This window comes from Strix aluco, chromosome 4, assembly GCF_031877795.1.
Source record: "Strix aluco isolate bStrAlu1 chromosome 4, bStrAlu1.hap1, whole genome shotgun sequence".
Classification (NCBI taxonomy): Eukaryota; Metazoa; Chordata; class Aves; order Strigiformes; family Strigidae; genus Strix; species Strix aluco.
Genome location: NC_133934.1, coordinates 37142286 through 37164929, shown reverse-complemented (window position 1 = coordinate 37164929; position 22644 = coordinate 37142286). Strand labels below are relative to the sequence as shown.

The 22644-nt window shown below is 37.1% G+C and overlaps 1 protein-coding gene across 1 annotated transcript in view; it reads left to right on the top strand.

Annotated features, from left to right (window-relative positions):
* TRAPPC11 (trafficking protein particle complex subunit 11) overlaps positions 1-22363 on the top strand; it is a 28862-nt gene extending 6499 nt beyond the window's left edge. The window contains exons 5-29 of the mRNA XM_074822759.1: positions 1044-1143; positions 1907-1980; positions 2208-2304; positions 2774-2907; positions 3245-3392; positions 4956-5049; positions 6423-6502; positions 6596-6674; positions 6773-6827; positions 8224-8369; positions 9493-9554; positions 9655-9787; positions 10437-10567; positions 11081-11236; positions 11750-11937; positions 12614-12762; positions 14303-14424; positions 15089-15208; positions 15560-15625; positions 15725-15881; positions 17490-17598; positions 18305-18396; positions 19278-19411; positions 19794-19961; positions 21392-22363. Of these exons, the coding sequence (XP_074678860.1) occupies positions 1044-1143; positions 1907-1980; positions 2208-2304; positions 2774-2907; positions 3245-3392; positions 4956-5049; positions 6423-6502; positions 6596-6674; positions 6773-6827; positions 8224-8369; positions 9493-9554; positions 9655-9787; positions 10437-10567; positions 11081-11236; positions 11750-11937; positions 12614-12762; positions 14303-14424; positions 15089-15208; positions 15560-15625; positions 15725-15881; positions 17490-17598; positions 18305-18396; positions 19278-19411; positions 19794-19961; positions 21392-21436 (2839 nt within the window). The 3' untranslated portion in view covers positions 21437-22363. The remainder of the gene's footprint in view (positions 1-1043; positions 1144-1906; positions 1981-2207; positions 2305-2773; positions 2908-3244; positions 3393-4955; positions 5050-6422; positions 6503-6595; positions 6675-6772; positions 6828-8223; positions 8370-9492; positions 9555-9654; positions 9788-10436; positions 10568-11080; positions 11237-11749; positions 11938-12613; positions 12763-14302; positions 14425-15088; positions 15209-15559; positions 15626-15724; positions 15882-17489; positions 17599-18304; positions 18397-19277; positions 19412-19793; positions 19962-21391) is intronic.
* Positions 22364-22644: the final 281 nt, after the last annotated feature.

Here is a 22644-nt window from a genome sequence, read left to right as displayed (position 1 = left end):
ATTTTTAATTGAGATTTCATAGTAGTGAAAAAGAATATTGGGGTTTTTTTATGCCTTGGCTGGATTGCCTTTTCTTATACAGCCATAATATAATGCTAAAATAAGTATGATAGGTAGACTTAATTTATCTTGTCTTCTTTTTGTGACTGAACTCATTGTTAACAATTGCTGCCCATTGGTCTGTCCCATTGTTTTTGTCACCATCCTCTCTGTCACATGGCAAGCAGAACACAAGTTGTGATCTGCCCTGGTCAAAGATTTCTTCTTGGCCAAATCACAGAACTGGTACTTCATCCTTTATTTCCTGTGTGGGTCAGTGCTATTGAATGTATTCCTTCCTCTCCTGGATTCTGTTCTTGCTGTAGTTGATTTTACTACTTATAATTTGATCATACAACATATGCTTCTTAGATCCCCCTCCACCTCATACTGTATTCAGTGTTCTGGGCCTCTTGGTCTTTCTCTTCTCACCCTGTGACTTGCCATTGGGCTATTTATCTTGCAAACACAAGTTCAACTGTTACCTCTGCAACACTGGTAGCTGTTGATGTTTGGACAGAATGATGAAACCTAGTCTGTGCCCTCATAATTTTATTTACTGTTATTTTTTCCCTTCCCACTCCTCCCCCCACAGTCCAACAAATAAGATCTTGACCTGTTCAGACTGATCCCAGGAGCCTCAGCAAGGCTTGCTTGCTTTGACTGAGGCATGTCTCCAATTTCTATTGCCTTGCAAAATCTGAACAGCTTATCCTCAGATTTTTTAATGTTAAATACTAGAGATTGTTGTATGAGAAATCAATATATAAAGCTGTCGAGCCTACTCGTTCTACTTCTTGCTACCCCTGTATGAGATTTTGTTTGAAGGGTTTTTGTCTGCAGACTTACCCAGTGGGGTAACTTACAGAAGAGTTTGGTAATACCTCCGGCTACTTTGCCAACCCTAAAATAAGCATGATTAGAAGTAACTTATTCTGAAGAACTTCAGAATTTCTTTGTATGTGGGAGAAACTAAGTGAAACTTACAAGCAACTTTGTTGCAGGTTGGAAAATGCTTTCTACGAGCATGCACAGACTTACTATTATACAGAAATACGAAGAGTTAAAACTCATAAGGAGTTCTTGAACAAAACCACTCATCAGGTAATGTTACCCTATTTTTTTAAATACTGTGCAAGTCATATTGTATGTTAAAACATGAAAATAAGGGTGGGTTAATCTTAAACATTTTTATTCTCTCCCTTCTAAGTTGAGATGCCTTCTCTTGGTATAGAAAGTAAGTCTGGTTTGATTTTCTGCAACTTAAACTTTGATTTTGATTGGTTTAGGTCTTATGTTTATTTGTCTTCCTCACATCTTCCTTAGAGGAAGAGCTGCAGCCCAAAAATGAAGTTCTCTGATTTAAAAAAAAAAAAAAAAAAAAAGTTTTATCTATATGGTTTAACCTATTTGAATGTAGTATCTTGACAATTTGTGGGAAGTGCTTCCCTTAGACATTTTGTGCTTAAAAAGCCAAATCAAGTGCAACTTTTAACTTTTGCTTTTCAAATTGTTAAATATCAGACACACAACATTCTGTTGCGATTGCCAGCTTCTGTCTCTTGGAAGATGGGGTCCAACCAGTGAGCTCCAAACCAATAATCAACACTACTGGTGTAGAGAGTTTGGGGTGTTACAAAGCCTCTTGCCTGTTCCAGAGTAAAAGGCTTGGAACACATTAAATCTGCTGAAAGATCACTGCTGCATCATGGCGGCCAAGGGAACTATTAGGAAACAGTTGCATAGTCAGTTTTTCAAGTCAACTGCTATATTATGTAAACCTCTGAAATTATCACCTGTATCTGCTTTGTAGGTAACAGGTATGTTTGGATGTTTATGAATGATGGACACTGGTTGTGTTTTGCAGCTTTTATTTGTTAGACACCAGTTCAAAATAGCATTCTTCAGTGAGCTGAAACAGGATACGCAGAATGCTCTCAAGTAAGACTCATGTAATCTTCCACCACCCTCTCTACCCAAATCACTGCTAAGCTATAGACTATGATAAATATTTTCCCAAATGCAAAATTATTTAAATGTGTGTAAGGGGAGAGTTCTTCTCTGAGAAGAACACTTTGATTGGAAGGCTGTTTTCTGCTGTTGGCCATCCTGTTCTTAAAATGTGTTATCTTGTATGATTTAACTCTAATTCAAGTATTTCTGCTTAGAAATTACAGAACTGCCTATAATCTTGTGCATGAACTGAGGGCTCATGAAACAAACATGCTGGAAATCAAGACCATGGCAGGATTTATAAACTATAAGGTAACAAGTGTTGATAACCTTTACTTAAAAAAAAGAAAAAAAACCAAGTTGATGCATCTTTAATATGTAAAGGTTTAAATGTTCCATTTTATATTGGTTTTAAAGAGATGAATTAGAAACAGCTATCAGTGGAATACCAATTACACTCAGACTCGGGAAGACTTCTGAACTCTTTAAGAACCCGACCATATTTTTGTGGTATTTTGGGGGCTTTTAGGTAAAACAAAAATATTCCACCATTTACAACAATCTTGGAGTTGGACTCCATCAGGTTCCATTTGCAGGCTGCAGGCTTCAAAGATAATAATTTTCCGAGTGGCTCTGCAGTTCTGTCTTGAATTTGACCTCTTCAGAAATACATAAAATTAGTTTATTTTTTTTGTGAGTGGCATTTTTGGGGTTTTTTTGAAAGCTAATCATTAGCAGCCTAACAGTTATTTTTTTTTCCTCTTATTTTGATTTCTTCTAGATCTGTCGCCTCTGTTTTCAGCATAATACTCCACTGGATGCAATTGCTCAGTTCAGGAAGCATATTGACTTGTGCAAGAAAAAAATAGGAAGTGCAGAACTGGCTTTTGAACATGCTGCCTGGATGTCTAAACAGTATGCTTTTGCTTAGTAATGTTTCTGGTTCTTATATAACCTTGTGGAGTTCACTGTTTTACTTGTCTAGGCAAGATACAAATTCTGAGCTCTTTATCTAAGAGAGAGGTACACTAGATCATAAAAACTGTATACTGTTACTCTGTTTTGCATTGATTATCGACCACTTTTCTCTGGGAATGAGCAGGGTCCGACACAAATGCAGCCTAGAACTTTGATGCAAAAGTTCAGAGAGGTATCATTTGTCTTAAGACTAACCAGAACTTTTAATTGAAGTGTACCTTTCAGTTCAAATTGCTGTTCTGTACATAATCTCAGTTATGAAATTTTTTAATAGGTTTCAGGCTTTTGGTGACTTGTTTGATGAAGCAATTAAGCTGGGATTGACAGCAATTCAAACTCAGAATCCAGGTTTCTACTACCAGCAGGCAGCCTACTATGCACAGGAACGGAAACAACTAGCAAGTATGCTTTGTAACCATGATGTAAGTTGGGAGGGGAGAAGATACTTTGCAAGTAACCAGCTAGTAAAATAGCTAATGTTTTAGTCTCAAATGGTAGTGGAATAATCTGTAATATGTGTAAACGAAATCCAAGGAAAGGATATGTGTTTTTCTGATGCTTACTAACGTTACAAGTGTTTGTTATCATAGAATCACAGAATGGTTTGGGTTGGAAGGGACCTTAAAAATCATCTAGTTCCAACCCCCCTGCCATGGGCAGGGACACCTTCCACTAGATCACGTTGCTCAAAGCCCCATCCAACCTGGCCTTGAACACCATCAGGGAGGGGGCAGCCACAGCTTCTCTGGGCAACCTGTTCCTGTGTCTCACCGCCCTCACAGTAAAGAATTTCTTGCTTATACCTAGTCTAAATCTACCTCCTTTCAGTTTAAAACCATTACCCCTCGTCCCACCACTACACTCCCTGATAAAGAGTCCCTCCCCGTCTTTCCTGTAGGCCCCCTTTAAATACTAGAAGGCCACTATAAGGTCTCCCTGGAGCCTTTTCTTCTCCAGGCTGAACAACCCCAACTCTCTCAGCCTGTCCTCATAGGGGAGGTGCTCCAGCCCCCTGATCATCTTCGTGGCCTCCTCTGGACCCACTCGAGCAGGTCCATGTCCTTCTTATGTTGGGCGCCCCAGAGCTGGACACAGTACTGCAGGTGGGGTCTCACAAGAGCAGAGTAGAGGGGGAGAATCCCTTCCCTCGACCTGCTGGCCACACTTCTCTTGATGCAGCCCAGGATACAGTTGGCTTTCTGGGCTATGAGTGCACATTGCTGGCTCATCATCAGTTTTCCACTCACTAATACCCCCAAGTTCTTATTCTCTGGGCTGCTCTCAATCCAGTTATGTATTGGAAAAGTTACTCCAGAACAGATGTGTTGTTTGTAATAAAATAAACACTAGTTCTGACATTTAAAAGATAATTATAAAAAATAGTATACTTTCTACATCTGTGGATACTTGAAAACTTACCGTTTTGTTTTTCTGGTCTATTTGTCTATACATGCACTGTATCTGGTGACTTGCAGGAAGCAGAGGAGCAAGACCATTAGTATTAGAGTGTGTATGGGTGGTGGGTGGTTGGTGTTGTTTTGGGGGGGTGTTTTTGACACTTGTCTGGCAGAAAGGCTTGTACGGAGAATCGGTCTCTGTAGTCGATTAAGCATACATGCTAATTATATGTAGCTACTCTCCAGCTGTCATGTCCCCATTATTTAAAAATGTTCCTGTTGATGCTATTTATTTGTTGTTCTTGAATCATCTTGTTAGGAACTAATTTTAAAAAGGATTATCCAGTTATTCTTTAACAGTATTTGAGATGAATGAAGGTGTATGAAGCAGGATGTCAGACTGAATGAGAAGTGTTTAAATGTTTGGGTTTCCTGAAGTACTGTTTTTATACAGGTGATCAGAAAGGTTATATGTTTTAAAGCAAATTTTTTCTTTTATGTGCATGTGTATTGGAGCATCAAATAGCTTTTAATGTTTTAAAATGAAACATGAACCCTTTTTTATTAATATATTTGCTGAATTTACAGTCCTCTGTGATATACCCCAATCCGGATCCCCTGGAAACGCAAACTGGAGTGCTTGACTTCTATGGGCAAAGACCATGGCGGCAGGGAATATTAAGTAAGTTTCTGTCTTGTATCTGTGGAGTTTGGACAAACTACTTCAGCTGCTGATGCTGCCAGCTGATTTAGTGGGCATCAGCATGTAATCCCTTTTCCACTGAGACAGACGCAGGGCTGGGACCACACTCTTGATAGTTGGTGGTATGACTTAAACAGATGTTGACTGGGAGTGCAGAAAGTGTGTTTGATCTCTACAACAAATAGAAAAATGAACCTCAAATTTATGCAGGATCAGCTCTTCAGCAAAGTAGCCCGTACTGAAGCGCTGCTGCTGCTGCTTTGTTTCTATTGTTGCCTCAGCTACCTGTAATCAGTGTGCTGCAGGAATGCTTGACTGCAGTGAAATGCACTCCTGGGAAGAGAAGTTGGAGAACGCGATGCAGCAAAGATAATGATGACCCTGAATATGATTGTTACAAATTCATCTTGCCGTCCATAGTGTATCTTGTCAACTGTAGACAGGAACTCATGACCTCTTTTTTTTTTTTTTTTTTATTTGAAAAAGCTTTTTGGGTTTTGAAACAGATTGAGAGGATGTGATCTCTTAAATCAGATTTTAATCTAAGAAAGGAATTTGTGGTTTTCCTGTTAAGGAGGATGTTTTCTCAGAAATTCAGGCTTCAAATGTACAGCTTTGAGCTATGTATGAATACACCTGCAGTTCTGAGATCTTCATTGTTGACTGTGGGTTTATTTCCCTTTCTTCCTCTCTATTTGGTCTCCTTTATTCTCTGCATATCCTTTGGGATTTGCCACTTTATCACTGCCCTCTTTAAAAGACTATTTCATTTACTGTAAATACAGTACTGCCTAACCTCTTTTATCTTCAAATGTTACTGTTTTAAAATTAGCTAGAATCTACTGCCAAGGTTAAATAGTTTAAGATGAAGAGAAACTTCACCTGTTAATATATTCAGGTTTTTTGGTTCCAGTAAGAGTTTATAGTCTTTTAAAGCCCTATATAGTTCTTCATATGTTGGCGTTCTCTACTGCTAGAGGAACATAAGCTTGAAACCTTACTTGAGCTCAGATATGAAAAGGGCTACAAATTTGTCTTAACATACATACTTTAAATGTTAATAGATGCGGTCTAAAGACTAGGTCGTCTTACTGTAGCTTGCTATTTTTGGGTAGCTCCAGATAACTTCTTTTAAACAAAAGGCAAGATATTTGTTCCAGAATTTCCCTTGGAGAACACAGAGGATGGATGAGTTCTTAAAGCGATACATCTGTCTCCTAGATAAAAGAATGTTTGGGAGTTTGAGCGTGCTTCAGTTGGAGCTTGCATTGCGTATAGCTCGCCACATAAATAGCTCCCTTTTGGGTCTGGACAAAATTCCAATTTCATGGATTTTTCATTGTCTTATGCAGGCTTTGATCTTTCTGATCCTGAAAAGGAGAAGATGGGGATTTTATCCCTACAGTTGAAAGAGAAAAATGTCCTTCACTCGGTAAGTTTTATTCTACAAAAAAAAAAATCTGTTTTCTAACATTATCCTAATGTTTGCATATATAATGATATCAGTAATGGTCTTATCTTTTAGGAGCTAATAATCACTTTGTTGAGTAATGCTGTCGCGCAGTTCAAGAAATACAAATGTCCGAGAATGAAAAGTCACTTGAGTGAGTATAGATAATCAGATGCATTTTTTTTTTAATTAATTTTGCAAAGACTTACGGTATTGATCTGGAACACTCCTATTTTTATTTTTTTTAATCAGTGGTTCAAATGGGAGAAGAATATTACTACGCTAAAGATTATGCCAAAGCTTTGAAGTGAGTATCATCCATGACTGCTGCTTTTACATGCTAATCTTCTCACTAAGTCCCCATGTCTTATTGCTATGGAATAATGTTGGAAGCTCATCTAAGATGCTCCTTGTACCTGGATTTGATTGAAGCACAAGCTTTGGAGTCTATGAACTCCACTTATATTAAAAAAAGCAAAACAGATATGATGAGTCAGTTATTAGAGTAAAAAAAATTCCTGCTGTAAGCTGTTGTGGGGATTTGCCTTACTAGGCAAATATTTCTAGCTCACTGATTGAGTGCTGTCTGTCTCTTTCTTCCAGAAGTGATTTCTGAAACTTGCCTGCTACTGCAATGAGAATATAGTTACATTTTTATTACAGAATTTATAGTGACAAAATTCAAAAAACATGAAAATGCAGCTGAATTTAATTTTTGCTTATATACCAGCAATTTAGCAAAACTAATTATTTTTATTGGTGTAGTTTTCTGCTATTAATGACTACAGAGCTAGGGAAGCATAGTGCTGAAGTACAGCTACCATCTTTACTGCTTAGTTTTTCTGTATTTTTAAGGGGAAACAGTGGTCATGTTAAGTAGGAGTCCCACAGTGTTTTCATTAATTAGGTTTCAAAGATCACATGTTGTAAAAGGAGCATGTTTGAGGTAGGAGGGATGTGTTTACTGTTATTACTAGGTGACTGGAAGCTACATGGAGGAGAGAATAAGCAGATCAGTTGGTATCAAGCCTAATGTTATACAAATGAACATTTTTTATTTTTGTTTAGGTAAATTTTTTTCTCTGGTCTTGAACAGGTGAACAGAGTTTAAAAAAATTCACTTCTCTGCTTTTCTAGTAATAGTAAACATTGCTCAGTATTAAAAACATATTAAGATGTGCAGTTTTGCTTGATAAAGATTGTTGCACGTGTTGTTTGTAAAACTTCAAAACCTTTGAAGGGAGCAGAGGATAGGAGGTAGGAGGGAAAAGAAATACCTCTGCTTAAGGAACATTAAAATTCTTCAGTGTGGAAAGGGACTTTATGTGGGGCTTTGGTTTAGTTTTTCTTAAAACTTACCACATACTCAAAGCATATTTTTAATGCAATGCTGGACTAAGAGTATTCTGTCCAGTTGCTGTCTTGCTAGTTCTTTATGTGAAGATGGGTGAGTTTTCCTGTTGTTCTCTTGTGAAAGTTGTTCTAGCCTGAAATAAAAAATTCATGGAATAAATGTGTTACTTTACAATAATTTCATACTGTCTTCAGTACATCATTTCCATGTGTAAACAGCAGATTTGATTTTAATCTAGCATTTGTACTGGTGAGGATGAATTTTGTATTAATGATACCAAATAAATGTGAGCTTCTAAGAAATATTGGTGTGTATAACTTGTTTTTCTCTCAATTTTACTGTGTTGTAGGCTCTTGGATTATGTTATGTGTGAATATCGCAGTGAAGGATGGTGGACTCTTCTCACTTCCATATTGACGACAGCTCTCAAGTGTTCATATCTGATGGCCCAGCTAAAAGATTATATAACGTACTCTTTAGAGCTACTTGGTAGAGGTATTCTTTTAAGGAAAATACTCAGCCTATACAGAGAAATTAAAGTATCTGAAAATCTGACAAATCAGTCAGACACAGTACTTACAGTACTTCAAATAATTTAGCTACAAAATAACTGTATACCTGTGCTGAATTTTTACTACCTTCTCTCATATGCTGGAAGCTGAATTTTCTTGATCTTCTATTATAAAATTCCTTGCATTCAGACTGTGTCAGGATATCTGAGGCACAGAGCTTCATTTGAGACTGTTCAAATAATGAAACAGAAGCTTCCTAAGCTTTGGGTTGAGGAAAGAACTGTAATATACCTAAAGGGGAAGAACATTTTTCCTAGTAAGTAACATAGCTAACACCATTCTTCTGGACTTTAAAATCCGAGATGTGCTTCTCTTAGACTTTTTACTAGAACTCTGCTGATGAAATATGCATGTGGTATCTTTTAGGGGAAAAAAAAAAAGTGACATAGGGTGGCTGCACAGTAATGCAAGCACTCTGCTTCTTATAACATCTGTTACTTACACTGCAGAAATAATCCTTTTTGTGCCCTAAATTGCTAATACTACTACTAGGGTAGGTATGGTAAAAATGAGTTTGCATCTTCTTTTAGCTAGCCAGGCTACTCTGCTTTGTATTAAAGCATAGCCAGTGACACAACCCACCTTTCTTCATCTTCAAGAGAAGGGTGCTTATTTTGGTCCTTTTTTCTTCCTGTCACTTTCTCTAGTTGTTGTTTCTAACATTATTTGAGGCTGCCACTTTGAATGTACCAGACTTTTCTACTGTTTCTTCAATTTTTAAACATAAATAGCAGGAAGGTATAGGCGTTATTCTCTTGGGGTTTTCCTCTGATAAATTATGAAACTCTTGTCTAACCGAAAAATACTTGGTTAGACAAGCATTTCAAATATTTTACTTAGTTCCAGTGGAAGTAAGAGGAAACAAAATGGGAGAAGTTCTGAAAAGTTAATGAATTGTTCATTACTGGTAGATGGATGTTAGAATTTTTTCCCCCAGAATGTGTCTTTTGAAAGATGCAATCTAAATGAAAGATTTATTCTTAAATTTAAAAAAAAAAAAAGGGACTTGTTTCTGTCTTACAATTTTTGTTTGTTCTTTTTGCTAGCATCTACTCTTAAAGAAGATCAGAAGTCTCGAATAGAAAAAAATCTGATAAAAGTTCTAATGGTAAGTGGCAGAATTCCTATTATCCTTTTAAATAATCTTGAGTGGTCATTGTTTAGTCACCTTCTTTTATTGTTGTTTATGATCTTCTATCTGGATACAGAATGAAAGCCCTGATCCTGAACCTGATTGTGACACTGCTGCTGTGAAAGCATCACAAAAATTGTGGGCTGACCGTGTTTCCTTGGCAGGCAGTAATGTTTTTACAATAGAAGTCCAAGATTTTATACCGTTTGGTAAGTAAGAAAGTAAATTTACACGAGATTATAAATTTTGATGTAGTTATAGCTTGAAAATAATTAATTAGGAGAAAATGCAAAGTGTATATTAAAGCCAGCAACACTGAAGCTCTCATTTCATCACTGCTTTGTTCTTCATCTAAATTAGTAAGATAAGAAATCATCAGAGAAGCCAGTGATCTCTTATCCCCAGTATGGATGACTAAAGAAAAATCCTTTGAGCATCATGTCTGAGGGGGGACAAACCTCTGAACTTCCAGCTGAGGCTGCCTTTAAACATGGTAGAAGTAGTAAACCCTTGCTTTTTGAAAGACAACAGTGTGGCAGAAGTATGATTCTGAGGAAAGAGGGCAGATGTGTGCAAAGTAATACTCCCCATAGAAAGGGGGATGTGAGTGGGCATTGCCTGCAGAAGTGGTGTATCTAAATGTACAGGATTATTAAGTGTCGCAGCTTTCTGTGACGGTGTTAGTAGCCAAATTTGTCCCACTTACATGCATCCAAAGTTTGAAGAGTATACACAAAACAATCCTTACCACAATTATTCAAAGAGTGTGCTTCTGAAATTTAATGTCATAATTTGTGTTTAACACTTACTTCTTGGTGGGGGTTTTCTTGTTTTTGTTTTTGTTTTTTTTAATTCCAGTGCAGTGCAAAGCAAAATTTCTTGCTCCTAGTTTTCATGTTGATGTTCCTGTGCAGTTTGATGTATACTTGAGAGCTGATTGTCCTCATCCTATCAGGTTTTCTAAGCTCTGCATCAGTTTCAATAATCAGGTAACTATGTTCTATCTATCTATGACCTAGTGACAGAAGCTTATTATAAGAATAGAATAATATTTATTAGTGTTTTTAAACATAAAAATTCAAAAGTTCTTTTCCAAAAAATTATGTTAATATGTAAGTTGAAAAGATGGGGTGTTTACATTATCTATCACTTTTGACAAGTATATTGATACTGTGATAAAACTCCCAAATACAGTTTGATTAGTTCGTCTATCATATATTTGTTTTTCTATGAAGCTCTCTAAAGTTTCAGAAGGATCATTTTAATGCCTTATTTCTCTTCATGTTCTTGCATAAAGTTACATTAATGTAATGGATACCTTGTGTCAAGAATTGCATAGTAATTAACTTGTGAAGTCTAACTTCAGTAGCCTGAAAAGTAGCAAGAACCCATATGGTTTGATCCAGTAACACAGAGCCTTAACATTTGCTATACTACCGTTACTCTCTACAGATGTCTTAAGTCTGGGTTTATCAACTTCTTTCCCCACTCCTCCGCTGTAGGATTACAACCAATACTGTGTGGTAGAAGAAGCCTATCAAAAAAGTGATATTCTAGAACAGTCATCGCAAGGAACAATGTGCTTAGTCCCTGGAAAAACAAGAAAGTTCACTTTCAAATTTGTTGCAAAAACTGAAGATGTAGGAAAGAAGATTGAGGTTTGTCAGTTTGTTTTGCACCTTTCTTACTCATGCTTACAGAGAACTCAAAACTACAAAGTTGCCTCTCATCTGGCACCAGTTACTAATGCCACTGCAGTTCCAAATGTTTGAATTCTTGAAACTGAGTACCAAAAATGAGAGTAAAATTTTATTGACAATACCAAAGCAAAAAATTGTCACAAACTTAAGTATTGCTTCAAGTTTGTTTGTCTGTTTAAATATGTGTAATATGTTAAAAAAACAAAAAAGTTGTGAGGAGGAGTGCTATAGCGCTATGGGATGATAGGAAACTACAAAATACTACCCTGCACACATGAGAGCTTAGATACTTCCACTGTTTTGTTAAATGAAATCATGGAGTAGTGAGGTGTTTTCAGTCTGCAAAGCTGCCAGAAGCTTTTTGGTGATATACAGGCATAATAAAGATGTGTCTGTTGGAAAAACTATGTCTTCAGATCACCTACTGTAAGAACACAGTTACTGGTATGTGTTTAAATTTGTGTCTGTCAGATCACCTCTGTGGATTTGATCCTGGGAAGTGAATCTGGCCGATGTGTGATTCTGAACTGGCGTGGAGGAGGTGGAGATGCTGCTTCATCTCAAGAAGCATTGCAGGCAGCACGTTCCTTCAGGCGAAGACCTAAGCTTCCAGATAATGAAGTGCACTGGGACAGTTTGACTGTTCAGGCAAGCACTATGTGAGTAAAAGCTTGAAAATACATATGATGTATCATTGTGAGTCTCCTGTGAAGTCCTGATCACTGTGCTTGAAGAAGAAAGACTTGTTGGGACTTCTTTAATATGAGCTTTTTCAATATGTCTTTGCTTAACTGAGGATAAATGCTATCTTAATTCTTTATAACTTTTGAGACTTCAGGTAGCTAGAAGTACAGAAAAAGCTTGCATTAATCTCTGAGCGTACCAGCTATGCTTACATTTTCACCTTCACCAAACTTCGCTCGGCAGACGTTTCCCAGGTTTTTGTGCAAACTAGGTAGTGTTATTCTCTTACAAAAGCCATCACACAAACAAAGAATGTCTAAGAAACTGTATTGGAAAATAATTATTAATGAATAGCCTAATGCTAAGTTAGATGTATTCAAAAGGATTAAATCTGATTGCTGTTGATGAGGGTGCTTTTTTTTTCTTTCCTGGCAGAACATCTGAACCATTAATGCTTATTACCAGGGTACCAAACTGGTTTTATAGAGTTGTTCCCATCATGTTGCTTTTTGGGAATCTCATGTCTCCTAGTTGAATAGGCCACCAGTTGTCAGAACTCTCTTAGACAGTAGACTATGTTAATCTCTTTCAAACTAGGCTTAAAACTTGTTATTTAAAAAACATACAATAACCAAGTTTTTTCTCTTAAAGGATTATTTCTAGAGTGCCAAACATTTCTGTTCAGCTCCGTCATGAACCTCCTGCCCTGACTAATGAAATGTATTGTTTGATTGTGACAGTCCAGTCACATGAGGAGACAGTGGCCAAAGATGTTAAGCTTACAGCAGGTTTAAAGCCAGGTATTTGGGGTTATTTTCTTTTAATCTAACAGTCTCCTAATTGACTCCTTGTTCTTAATGCAATGCAGAGAAGCAGTGATTAAGAATCAAACCAAAATGAAAGTTGGAAATGATGAGATATTAGTGGTAATAACAAGAGCTTACAGATTCATTCAGTTATTGTTATCTTAACCACTACTTGTCAGCAGTGTTTACGTGGGTATTTTCAAAACATAAGTCTTTACAAGTTTGGAAGAAAACACAGAAGTTTTTTGTATGCCTTCCTAACCTTTTATTTAATTTACTCACTTATAACTAATTTTTTCTTTTCCCAAGAGGTAGATCTTTTTCTTGTTGAGGTGAAAGCATTAGACAGTGCTTTCTAAGTATAGTCTTTGTGGGTTTTCTCCCCCACCCACTCCTGGTTTTTTCCCCCATCATGGATAATGTGGTTTAGTTTTTAAAGCACTCGAAATCTAGGAAGTGGTGGAGAACTGAGACAGTATTCCTTTGACTGAAAAGGAAAAAGTGCAAATATTGTATGGTTAAGTCCTAGTTATTGCTATATAGTCCTAGTATGTAGTTATTGCTGACACTTTTCAATATGTTATAGTTGGTATGCCTATTTGTAGCAATTATCCTAAAAGGTAAAAATAATTTCTAAGTCACTAACATGTAGGATGCAATATGTGCTGTGTACTCTGAAATAGAACCACATTCCCTATATGATTGTATGGTTCATTAAAGTCAGTATAATGTTCTTTAAGCTTATTTAATTAGATGTTTGGGCTTGGCTCCTAAAGCAGTGTTTAATAATCGGTCTTCATTTCCCCCACCCCCCCCTTCCCCCCCGTCCTTGATCTTGACTCTTAACATGTGATATGCAAGGTCATTGTGGGCTTCCTGATTACATTAAAAAAACAATTGAAATGTGACATTTCATTTGTAGGTAAGGTGATATATTTTTTCCCCAGTTGCAATTCTTTGGCAAGATGTGGCTTGGTTTGCTTTGAAAATTATCCCACAATTGCAGTAATGCCATTATTCTAGAATATCTGACTGAAGAATGGTATAATTTAACATCTATACATTTGGTTTTTTATGTATTTTCAACACTGAAAAGAACAGTTCAACACTGTTTCAACAGTTTCAACACTGAAGAACAGTTTTAAAAAAATGTAAAATCATTAAGCCATGCTCTTGAAAACGGAAGAATCACAGAACTGTGAAACTTGTGGTTTACTTTGTAAAAATACCAAGAAGAACTTTGATCACATAATCATGTTATGTTTTTGTATATGGTAGGGAACATCTAGATATGATTTCTGATTCTTGAGATTTTTTTTTTTTCCTGGCCTAAATAGATGAAACAAAAACCTTACAGGATATGATCCCTCCAAGTCAGGTGTTGTCAAATCTATCCTCTGCTGGTACTTTTGAAAGCTTCCCTCAATCAAATGAACAATGTTAATTCCTTGAGTATCTTGGAATTTTTAGTTATTGCTTTCATGCTTCAGTGATGTAAGCCTGGGTAGATATAAAGACTGTTTTTTAATCCTAGGCCAAGATGCCAACTTGACTCAGAAAACTCAGGTTACTCTTCGTGGAACAGACACATGTGATGACTCCTTTCCTGCCCTGCTTCCTGATATCCCTGTAGGAGACTTGCAACCAGGACAAAAGGTGGAGGCTTAAAACCTTCTTTCTATGTGACAGTTAAGAAAACAGGGATCAACTAATACAAGACTCTCAAAAAAGGACCTATATTCAGTTTCAGATATCTGAACGAATAAATGAAATACTTATGGCATATTTTACCTATTGTTTACTGGCAGTTTATTTCTTTAGCTAGATCCCATTTCAGACTAAATTTGGGAATAAGGTGTGTTCTGGGATTGATGATACAGCTGACAGATAAATAAAATGAGATAGGTCTCAACTGTTACTTAAACGCACTGCCTAATGGACAGTAGACAATAGTCAGCAAGTGTGATTCAACATGGTAGAGCATGACATATGCAGATGTTGCACCAAGCTGAAACTGTGACTAGTAAATTAGAAGTTGGGTGTATCATATATTACATAGTAATGGCTCTTTTTTCTTGTACTGTTAAGTAACAGACAATCACCAGTAGCACAGCAACTGGAGCTGTGCTGCTCTGATTAAAATCATACACTGCATGATTAAGATCATGCACTGGAGGAGATTCTTTATGGTCAAAATAATATCTATTCTACTATTGCCCTCTTGGACCAAGTAAGATGGCTAACAAATTTTGGACAACTCTAGGCCTAATTAGTGTATTTTAGGTATGGCTTGGCTCATGTTGTGTCCTTTATTTTGCAGCTGGAAAAACCAATATACATTCGTTGTGGAACGGTCGGTGCAAGAATGTTTCTGGTTTACGTTTCTTACTTAATCAACACTGTCGTTGAGGGGAAAGAAATACTCTGCAAGTGCCACCGGGTAGGATGTAAAGATGCACCAATTGTTGGAGATACATTCATGAAATACAAGGAACATTCTCAGTCTAAAGGCTGTAATTCTAAGTTTCTTAGAAGCATTTCTACTAGATAGAAAAAATGCTAAATCAGCAGTATGGTAGCCCAATTTAGGGTGAGCAGCTTCATAAGTATAATCAGAAGAAAACCTTTCTATATTTGTTCTTTAAAAATAACTACAGATACATACTGCCCTGGAGAGGACTTTGTTAAAACGATGATTAAAAGTAATTTTACGTTAGTAACCTTTGATATCAGTAGCCAGTTCTGAAACTGAATATAACTTTTTCCCCCTCTTCTTCCCACCCCTATACAGGATGAAACTGTAACCATAGAAACAGTATTTCCTTTTGATGTTGCTGTCAAATTTGTCTCCACAAAGGTACATGTTTGAAAAGTTGATATTTTGAAATCGCACCGCTTTCAATGGTTGCACCCCATTTAGTTAGAAACAGCCAGATCTTGTGTCTGTTTTTGACAGTTGGAGCACTTGGACAGAGTATTTGCAGATATACCATTTTTACTGATGACAGACATCCTGAGTGCCTCTCCGTGGCCTCTCACTATTGTGACCAGCCAGCTACAGCTGTCAGCTTCCATGACCCCGGTAGATCAACTGGAATCTTATGTGGAGAATGGTAAGTTTTCTTAGATTATGCTCACTATCAGGAGGATACTTTCTGCATAAGTTGGAAATAAGAAAGGGGAACATTTTAAGCAACTTTTGCTTATCAAACTCTAAATGGAAGAAAGCTGCTTAATACTGTAGTTGCTTACCAGAACACAACTTAGACAAGTATGCTTCACACAATTTAGCAGTATGCTTCAAAATGTAGTTCTGCACTGGATCAAGTAAGCGGACTTGAATGATAGATGGTAACCAAAACTCTGAATATAACAGATGTAAGGGAAAGCACTTGAAAGTACTTCTGATGTGCAACTTCTTAGATATCCATATGAAAAGAGACTGAATATTTCCAGTGTTTATGGACAACATATGCTTTCTGGAATGCAAACACTTTACCATGTGATAGAGGCAGCATCCAAAGGCTGAAGTGATCCATGTGCATGATTGCAGTCATGAAGCTGAAAAATGTGAAGCTAGACAGGGTAGGCTATAAAGAACAGTTAGAAGTAAGCATCTACTAACACAATTTAATAACTTATCTGTAAGATTTTTTTTTTTACATTTAACTGATTTCAGCCTTTAAGAGTTCAGTATGTTAGCTTTAAAGCCATATAAATGGAGTACTTAGCAGTAGAGCTGATCCAGAATCTTCCAACAAGACATTGTCTCTGCATTTGCTGAGTCAGAGATGTGAAAATGTGTGTATTCTATCAAAACTTGGAATAAAACGAGGCAGTCTGGCTTGCAGCCTGATTGTGGGGCAGCTGTCTACCCATGTAATAAAGGACTTGCAAGACTGTAGTTCCTCTTATAGATTCAAGGGTTACTTGGCAAAAAGCAATTATTTCCCAGGTCCTTTTGTCTTCAAACTATGAGATTTCATCTTTAACTCTGGCACCTTGTGCTTCGTGGTGTCTAGCTGACGCTCCTAAAGAGCTAACTGCCAGGAGGCATGAACCCCCTCAGATACCAGCTATTCAGCTGTCCACCTTTTGGTTGATTTTATTTATTTTTTTCCTTGTAAGACTTAATAAATATTAATTATTATTTTGAATGATTGAAACACTTATTAGTATTTTTTTAAAAACCCACTCCAAGTGAAAAGGCGCTTCTTTTAGTTCATTCAAAGGGGTGGGGGGGGGGTGGGAAGTGGGGGGAAAAAAAAAGTGAAAACTGGAAGCCAGTAGGTTTTTCTTGTGTTCCCTCTCTTCCCCACCTGTCATCCATTTGAGTGGAAGAGGAGAAATGTTTGTGTTCATTTTAATTTTAAAACATGAGAGACATTTGTGCTTATGTCTTGGAATTTGCTGTGGGAGAAGTGTAAAATTTGAATTGGTGTTATTTTGCTTTTTTGGTGCATGAACTCTAAATTTGCAATGACTTATTCTGTGTATACATGAAAGATCTCATAATGCTGTTCAAAAAGTAAACTGTCAGATATTTGTATATGTCACCCTTTTATATACTGGGATACTTCACAATCTTTATTGTATAGTTTGCAGAACACTTCAAAGGCCTTTCTGCGTGAACACTTGTGTTAGTGTCATATTGGATTTTTAGACTGGGTGGCTTCTGCAGGAATGATTACACTTTGATTTTAACAAAATCTTGCTGATAGTTGTTTTACAGACAGGTGAGAGTGCCAGTGAGTGCTTTTGCCTTCGATGTCCTCCAGTTACTAATGCTAGTGGAGTGGCAACTGGATGTTATATCATCTCCTGGAAGAGGTAAGTATCTCTGGCCTGGATGGGGAGAGGAAATAAGTTAACTTGGTTTTAGGGGTGATGATGAGTTGAGGGCTGTGAGGGGGTGTTGGCTTTTTTAGTTTTGGATCTTCCTGTAGCAAGCACTGTCTAGAATTCGGACCTTACTAATTCCTGCTTAGCTTGTTAGACTTCTGAATAAATACATATTTCACTTAAGAGATAAATATTATGTGGCTATGGTTTTAACATTCTATGAAGCTGTCTTTGTAAGATCTGATGTCAATTAGAGCTGTTTTGTCACCTTCTATTCCCTGTTTTCTTCAGTCATGAAATACTTCACTTGAGAAGCCAAGTCAAAGGAATAGTTTTGTGATAGAAACAAAAAAACTTTTTAAATGGGAAAACTAACTGTTTTCCCACCCTAGATTGTGGGTTTATGTATTCACTCAATTTTCAAAGACAAATGTTGACATATATCTTTCTTCTAGTTTGCTTTTATTTAGTTTTAGAGCTGTTTAGTGTTCTCGCTCACCTCTGCTATTTTAGCTCCATGGCACTTCTTTTTCTCACTTCAAACAATCCAATGTAAGGATTTAGGATTTCTTTCCTTGACTGAAATGACTGTAATTTTAGTTTAGTCACATATAAGTAATGTTTTTTTGATGTACTCACTTGATACTTTGTTGTTTAACTTTCAACGTGGTCTGCGTTTGACTTTTTCCTGCAGAAGTTCACCTGTGGAAAGTGTACCTGTTGTTAATACAGTCATCACTCTGCCGCATGTGATTGTAGAGAGCATTCCTCTCCATGTTAATGCAGGTAATATTAATTTGGCAACATATATGTCCCTGTTAGAGTTTCTGGTTTTTAAAGACTGCCAAAGTTTTACAGTGTCCGGAGCTTGCATTTACCATAGCAAAAGACAGAAAACTGGTGCTGGATATTATGGAGCTAGTGAAAGAAACTGTATAATCACTTAGACTGCCTTGAGTCTTGCTCCTCTTTACCCTCTTCAACTCAAGGGAAGACTGGAAGGTAGTTACACGAATGCATTCTCTTAAAAGCTGTCAATAGATCAACCTGTGTTACATGGCAGCACAGAGACCAGAGTTATTTCTGCTGATGCTACATTCCCAGTAGGTTTCTCTAGACACCTATGGCAGGAATTGTTCCATCCGCCCACGACCTGGCTGCATCTCAGGAAAGAAACAGCCTGGAGAATTGGAGCTGCTTGCGGGCAGGTGAACTGTTTCTCTTCTAGCATTTCACCTGCACAAGAGCAGAGGGGGACTGGAGAGCTCGCTGAATGCACAGAATTCCTGTGCTTTCCTCCGTTCATGTTCATTTGTACTGAGACTCTTCCACCATCTTTTCCTGTTACAATTTGAAGGAGTTTCCTGACAGTATCTGACAAGATTTTGGTAAGCTGAAAATGCTCAGCAGCAACCAAAGTGACTTCCTAACTAGCATTCCTGGACAGTGTTAGCAGTTAGTGGTTTTGTACCTAGATGTTGAAGAAGTATAATTGAAAAGTTGTAATAAATTTCTTTAATCTTTTTCTGAAAAACCTTGTCAGAAAGGCTTTAGATGCCTAGTTATTGTATCTTCAAACTCTTCACTGCTCTTTGCGGTAGACTTTGGGATGGAACTTTAAAATGTATTTTGTATTTGAGATTGATTACTTTTTTTTTTTCCTAAAGATCTGCCATCGTTTGGTCGAGTCCGAGAATCCCTACCTGTCAGATATCACCTGCAAAATAAGACCAACTTAGTCCAGGATGTGGAGGTGTCAGTGGAACCTAGTGATGCCTTCATGTTCTCTGGCCTTAAACAGGTACAAAATTCTCACATCTACGGATCCTGCTGGCTTACCTGGTAGTGAAGAATGCATTGATTAGACTTAGTGATGTGCAGAGAGGACAAACTTACTGTTTTTTAGATGTTTAAAGTATGGTAAATTCTGTCTGGAAGAACACATGGATTCAGGCTCCATTTAAAGAAGGGCTAAATGGAAGCCTGACTAGGAGCCGTTTGTCATATTGTTTATGGGTAACATGGTGGTTCAGTGTAGAAGTAATAGTTTAACTAGAATAGGAAAGTAGTTGCATTCTTTCCAACTTCAGAAAGTAAACAGTGTATAAATGGAAAGTGAACAGAGAAGTACTTTTGGTCACAGAACTTAACTATGTTTGTGGCTTTTTTTTATGTTCTTTAAGATCCGATTAAGAATCCTTCCTGGCACACAGCAGGAAATGTTGTATAACTTCTATCCTCTGATGGCTGGATATCAGCAGTTACCATCTCTTCATGTTAACTTGCTGCGATTCCCAAACTTCACTAATCAGTTGCTCAGACGATTCATACCGACACACATTTTTGTAAAGGTAAGACTGTGGGAAGTGCCTTGTGTTTAAAGGTTCCCTGTGGGGTTCCTCAGTTTCTAGGGTCTACCACGGGAGCTCTATTCAAACTTGAGTGTTTCTAAGCAGACTCAAATGGCCATCTTGTAACAGAGTTACTTGCTTTGAAAAATCTTGGGTTGCATTGGTGTTGTCAAAATCCTTATGAAATCTGTTTAAGTGCAACAGGTATTTAGTTACCATTAGACAAATTAGCTGAATGTGCTTAGCGTGTCCTTTTTACTCCATGACTTTACTCTGTAAAGTGAGTTTTAAAGTTGTCTGTATTTTGACCACAAGGGAGTGAGCTAAATGTAATTAAAGACTTTATACCATAATTTGTAGCACTTCTGAAAATAAGTGTTTGAGCAACCCATATAACTATGTTCAGAAACACTGTAGCATCCCACACCTCCCTAAAGAAATTCTAAAAACACATCCTCTCAGTGAATTGATCAGTCCAGATTTTTTTTAAAAGGTATGATTGAAGACAATTCAATCATGTAATGAAAAATAGATCACAGGCTCCTTTTGACTTTTTAAGAATCGTTTCAATCCAGTTGCCTAAAAACAATGCTTTCTCATTCCACTGCTGCTGTCTCCAGAATATTGTATTCACTTTTTAGTCAGACTCTTAGCAAGCAAGGAGCCTGAAGAGTTTGTTTATATGACTTGAGATAGACTTGTTCAGACATCTGTAATCCTGTTTCCAGGAAACAGGCCTGGCATTCTCTCAATTTTTTTAGCCAAAAAAGATAGGCAGAATTTACTTTTTGCATATGCTGTCAATCAATGGTTCTTCTAGATTGCTTGTCAAGATGTTCTCCTAAGTCAATACAAAAGGCTTTTTTCCTCAAAAGCATGGTGTTTTAAATGCTCCTATGGAATCTCTCAGGCTTCACAATTGTTTGCTTTTGCTTTGGAGTTGTCAGGACCTCAAAAAACCTTATTGTAAGGATGCCTTTCTTCTATAAAACTTCCTCCTTGCTCTCTTCCATATCTAGTGATTCTGCTTAAAATTCCTCCAAGAAACTGTCAGTCTCATTCCTGTTTTATGCATTGATAATTATCAGCTTTTCATACTGCAGTAATACTTGGAACTCTGATCAGCCAGGCCTTGTGCTAGGCTGTCCAAATGTGTACAGAGATGCTCTTGGCATTTAATAGGGCAGGTAAGGAGCTGAGGCCTTTACCAAGTGCTCACTGGGCCAAACTGAAACTTCAAGTTAGATGTCCTCTGTGTTTGTGCTACTATTGGAAACCATTAGGAGTAAAGATGTGGTACACTTGTGTACCAGAGCTACTTTGATCAACACAGTGTATTGCAAAGTGAGGTTTATAACAGCCTTAGTCTTTTGTGTGTGTGAGGTGGTGTTTTGGGTTTTTCTTAATTCTCTGTCTTTATTTTCTTAAAGCCTCAGGGTCGTCAAGCAGATGATAACTCGATTGCAGCTGCATAACTGACGCCTGTACCTCTGCACTTAAAGAAAATGGGATGTTGCACAGAGTATGTAAAGCTCACTTTGGAAACATGGCTTTGATCAAACCATAAGAATTAAATTTTATTTTTCAATTACAACTCTTAGCAAACTAATGTTTTAAAAAAACCTAGTCTTTCGTAGACTTTCTTTAAGGAATAAATGTATGGGGAAAACTTGGTGCTTTATTTAACAGGAACATTCTTTTGAAGTTAACTTTGAATGTCAAACTCCTAAAAGTATTATTAAGGCATATAAATGGCTTGAGTATTTAAGTGAAGAAATGCTAATTCATGTGACCAAAACCAAAATTTTCATAATTAACAGTAAGCTGAAGTGCAAAGGTTGTACTTAACCAAGATTTACAACATTGAAAATGACCATCATTTACAGAAGTTTGTTCTATGCCACTTCTATTGAGGGCAGAACAGGGTGTGCAGTAGCACAGTAAACTACAAATGGTTACGTTGTACTGTTGGAATTGAGTGGCTTACTAGTTCTTTAAAACCATAAATCTAAAAGGCACTATTTCTTCTATGTAAGCCATACATCCAAATTTGAATTCAGCAGCTAGCCTAATGAACAGAGAGATTAATTCATTACAGTTGGATTATTCAACCTGAAGCTGATACATGATTTTGAATTATTTTTACACACACAGCTTCCAGATTAAAGATATGTCTTGGTAGTCTCCTGCTGTGTGAATTTAAGGAATGGACATCCTACTGTCATACAGCTCTGGATGAACTGGTGTTTAAAATACAGTAAATCATGTATATATAAAAATGCATTGTGAAAACCTCAGTTGTTTAACTTTCTAAATAATTACATTTTGATTGCTTGGGAAATACCTTATTTATTGTCAAAGTGAAGTTCTAATAAACAGCTTGTAACAGAGTACTTCTGAAACTGTGTCCTTAATTGCATTGTTTTCACAGCTGTTGTCTCATTACTCTGGTCTGTCCTGCAGGCTGATACATTCATTATGGCACTGAAGTCCAAAATAACAGCTGTAATACTTGGAGAGAAGGATTAGAGAAGCATGTAAACATTCCTTACCAGTGAAAGGACTGTAGGCTAATTGGCAGTCCTGAAAAAATATGCATGAGCGTATACAGCTTTTCCATGGAGTGCAGATATAGTCATATTATGATGATTGTTCAGTGTATAGTGGGGGAAAAGATGACGGC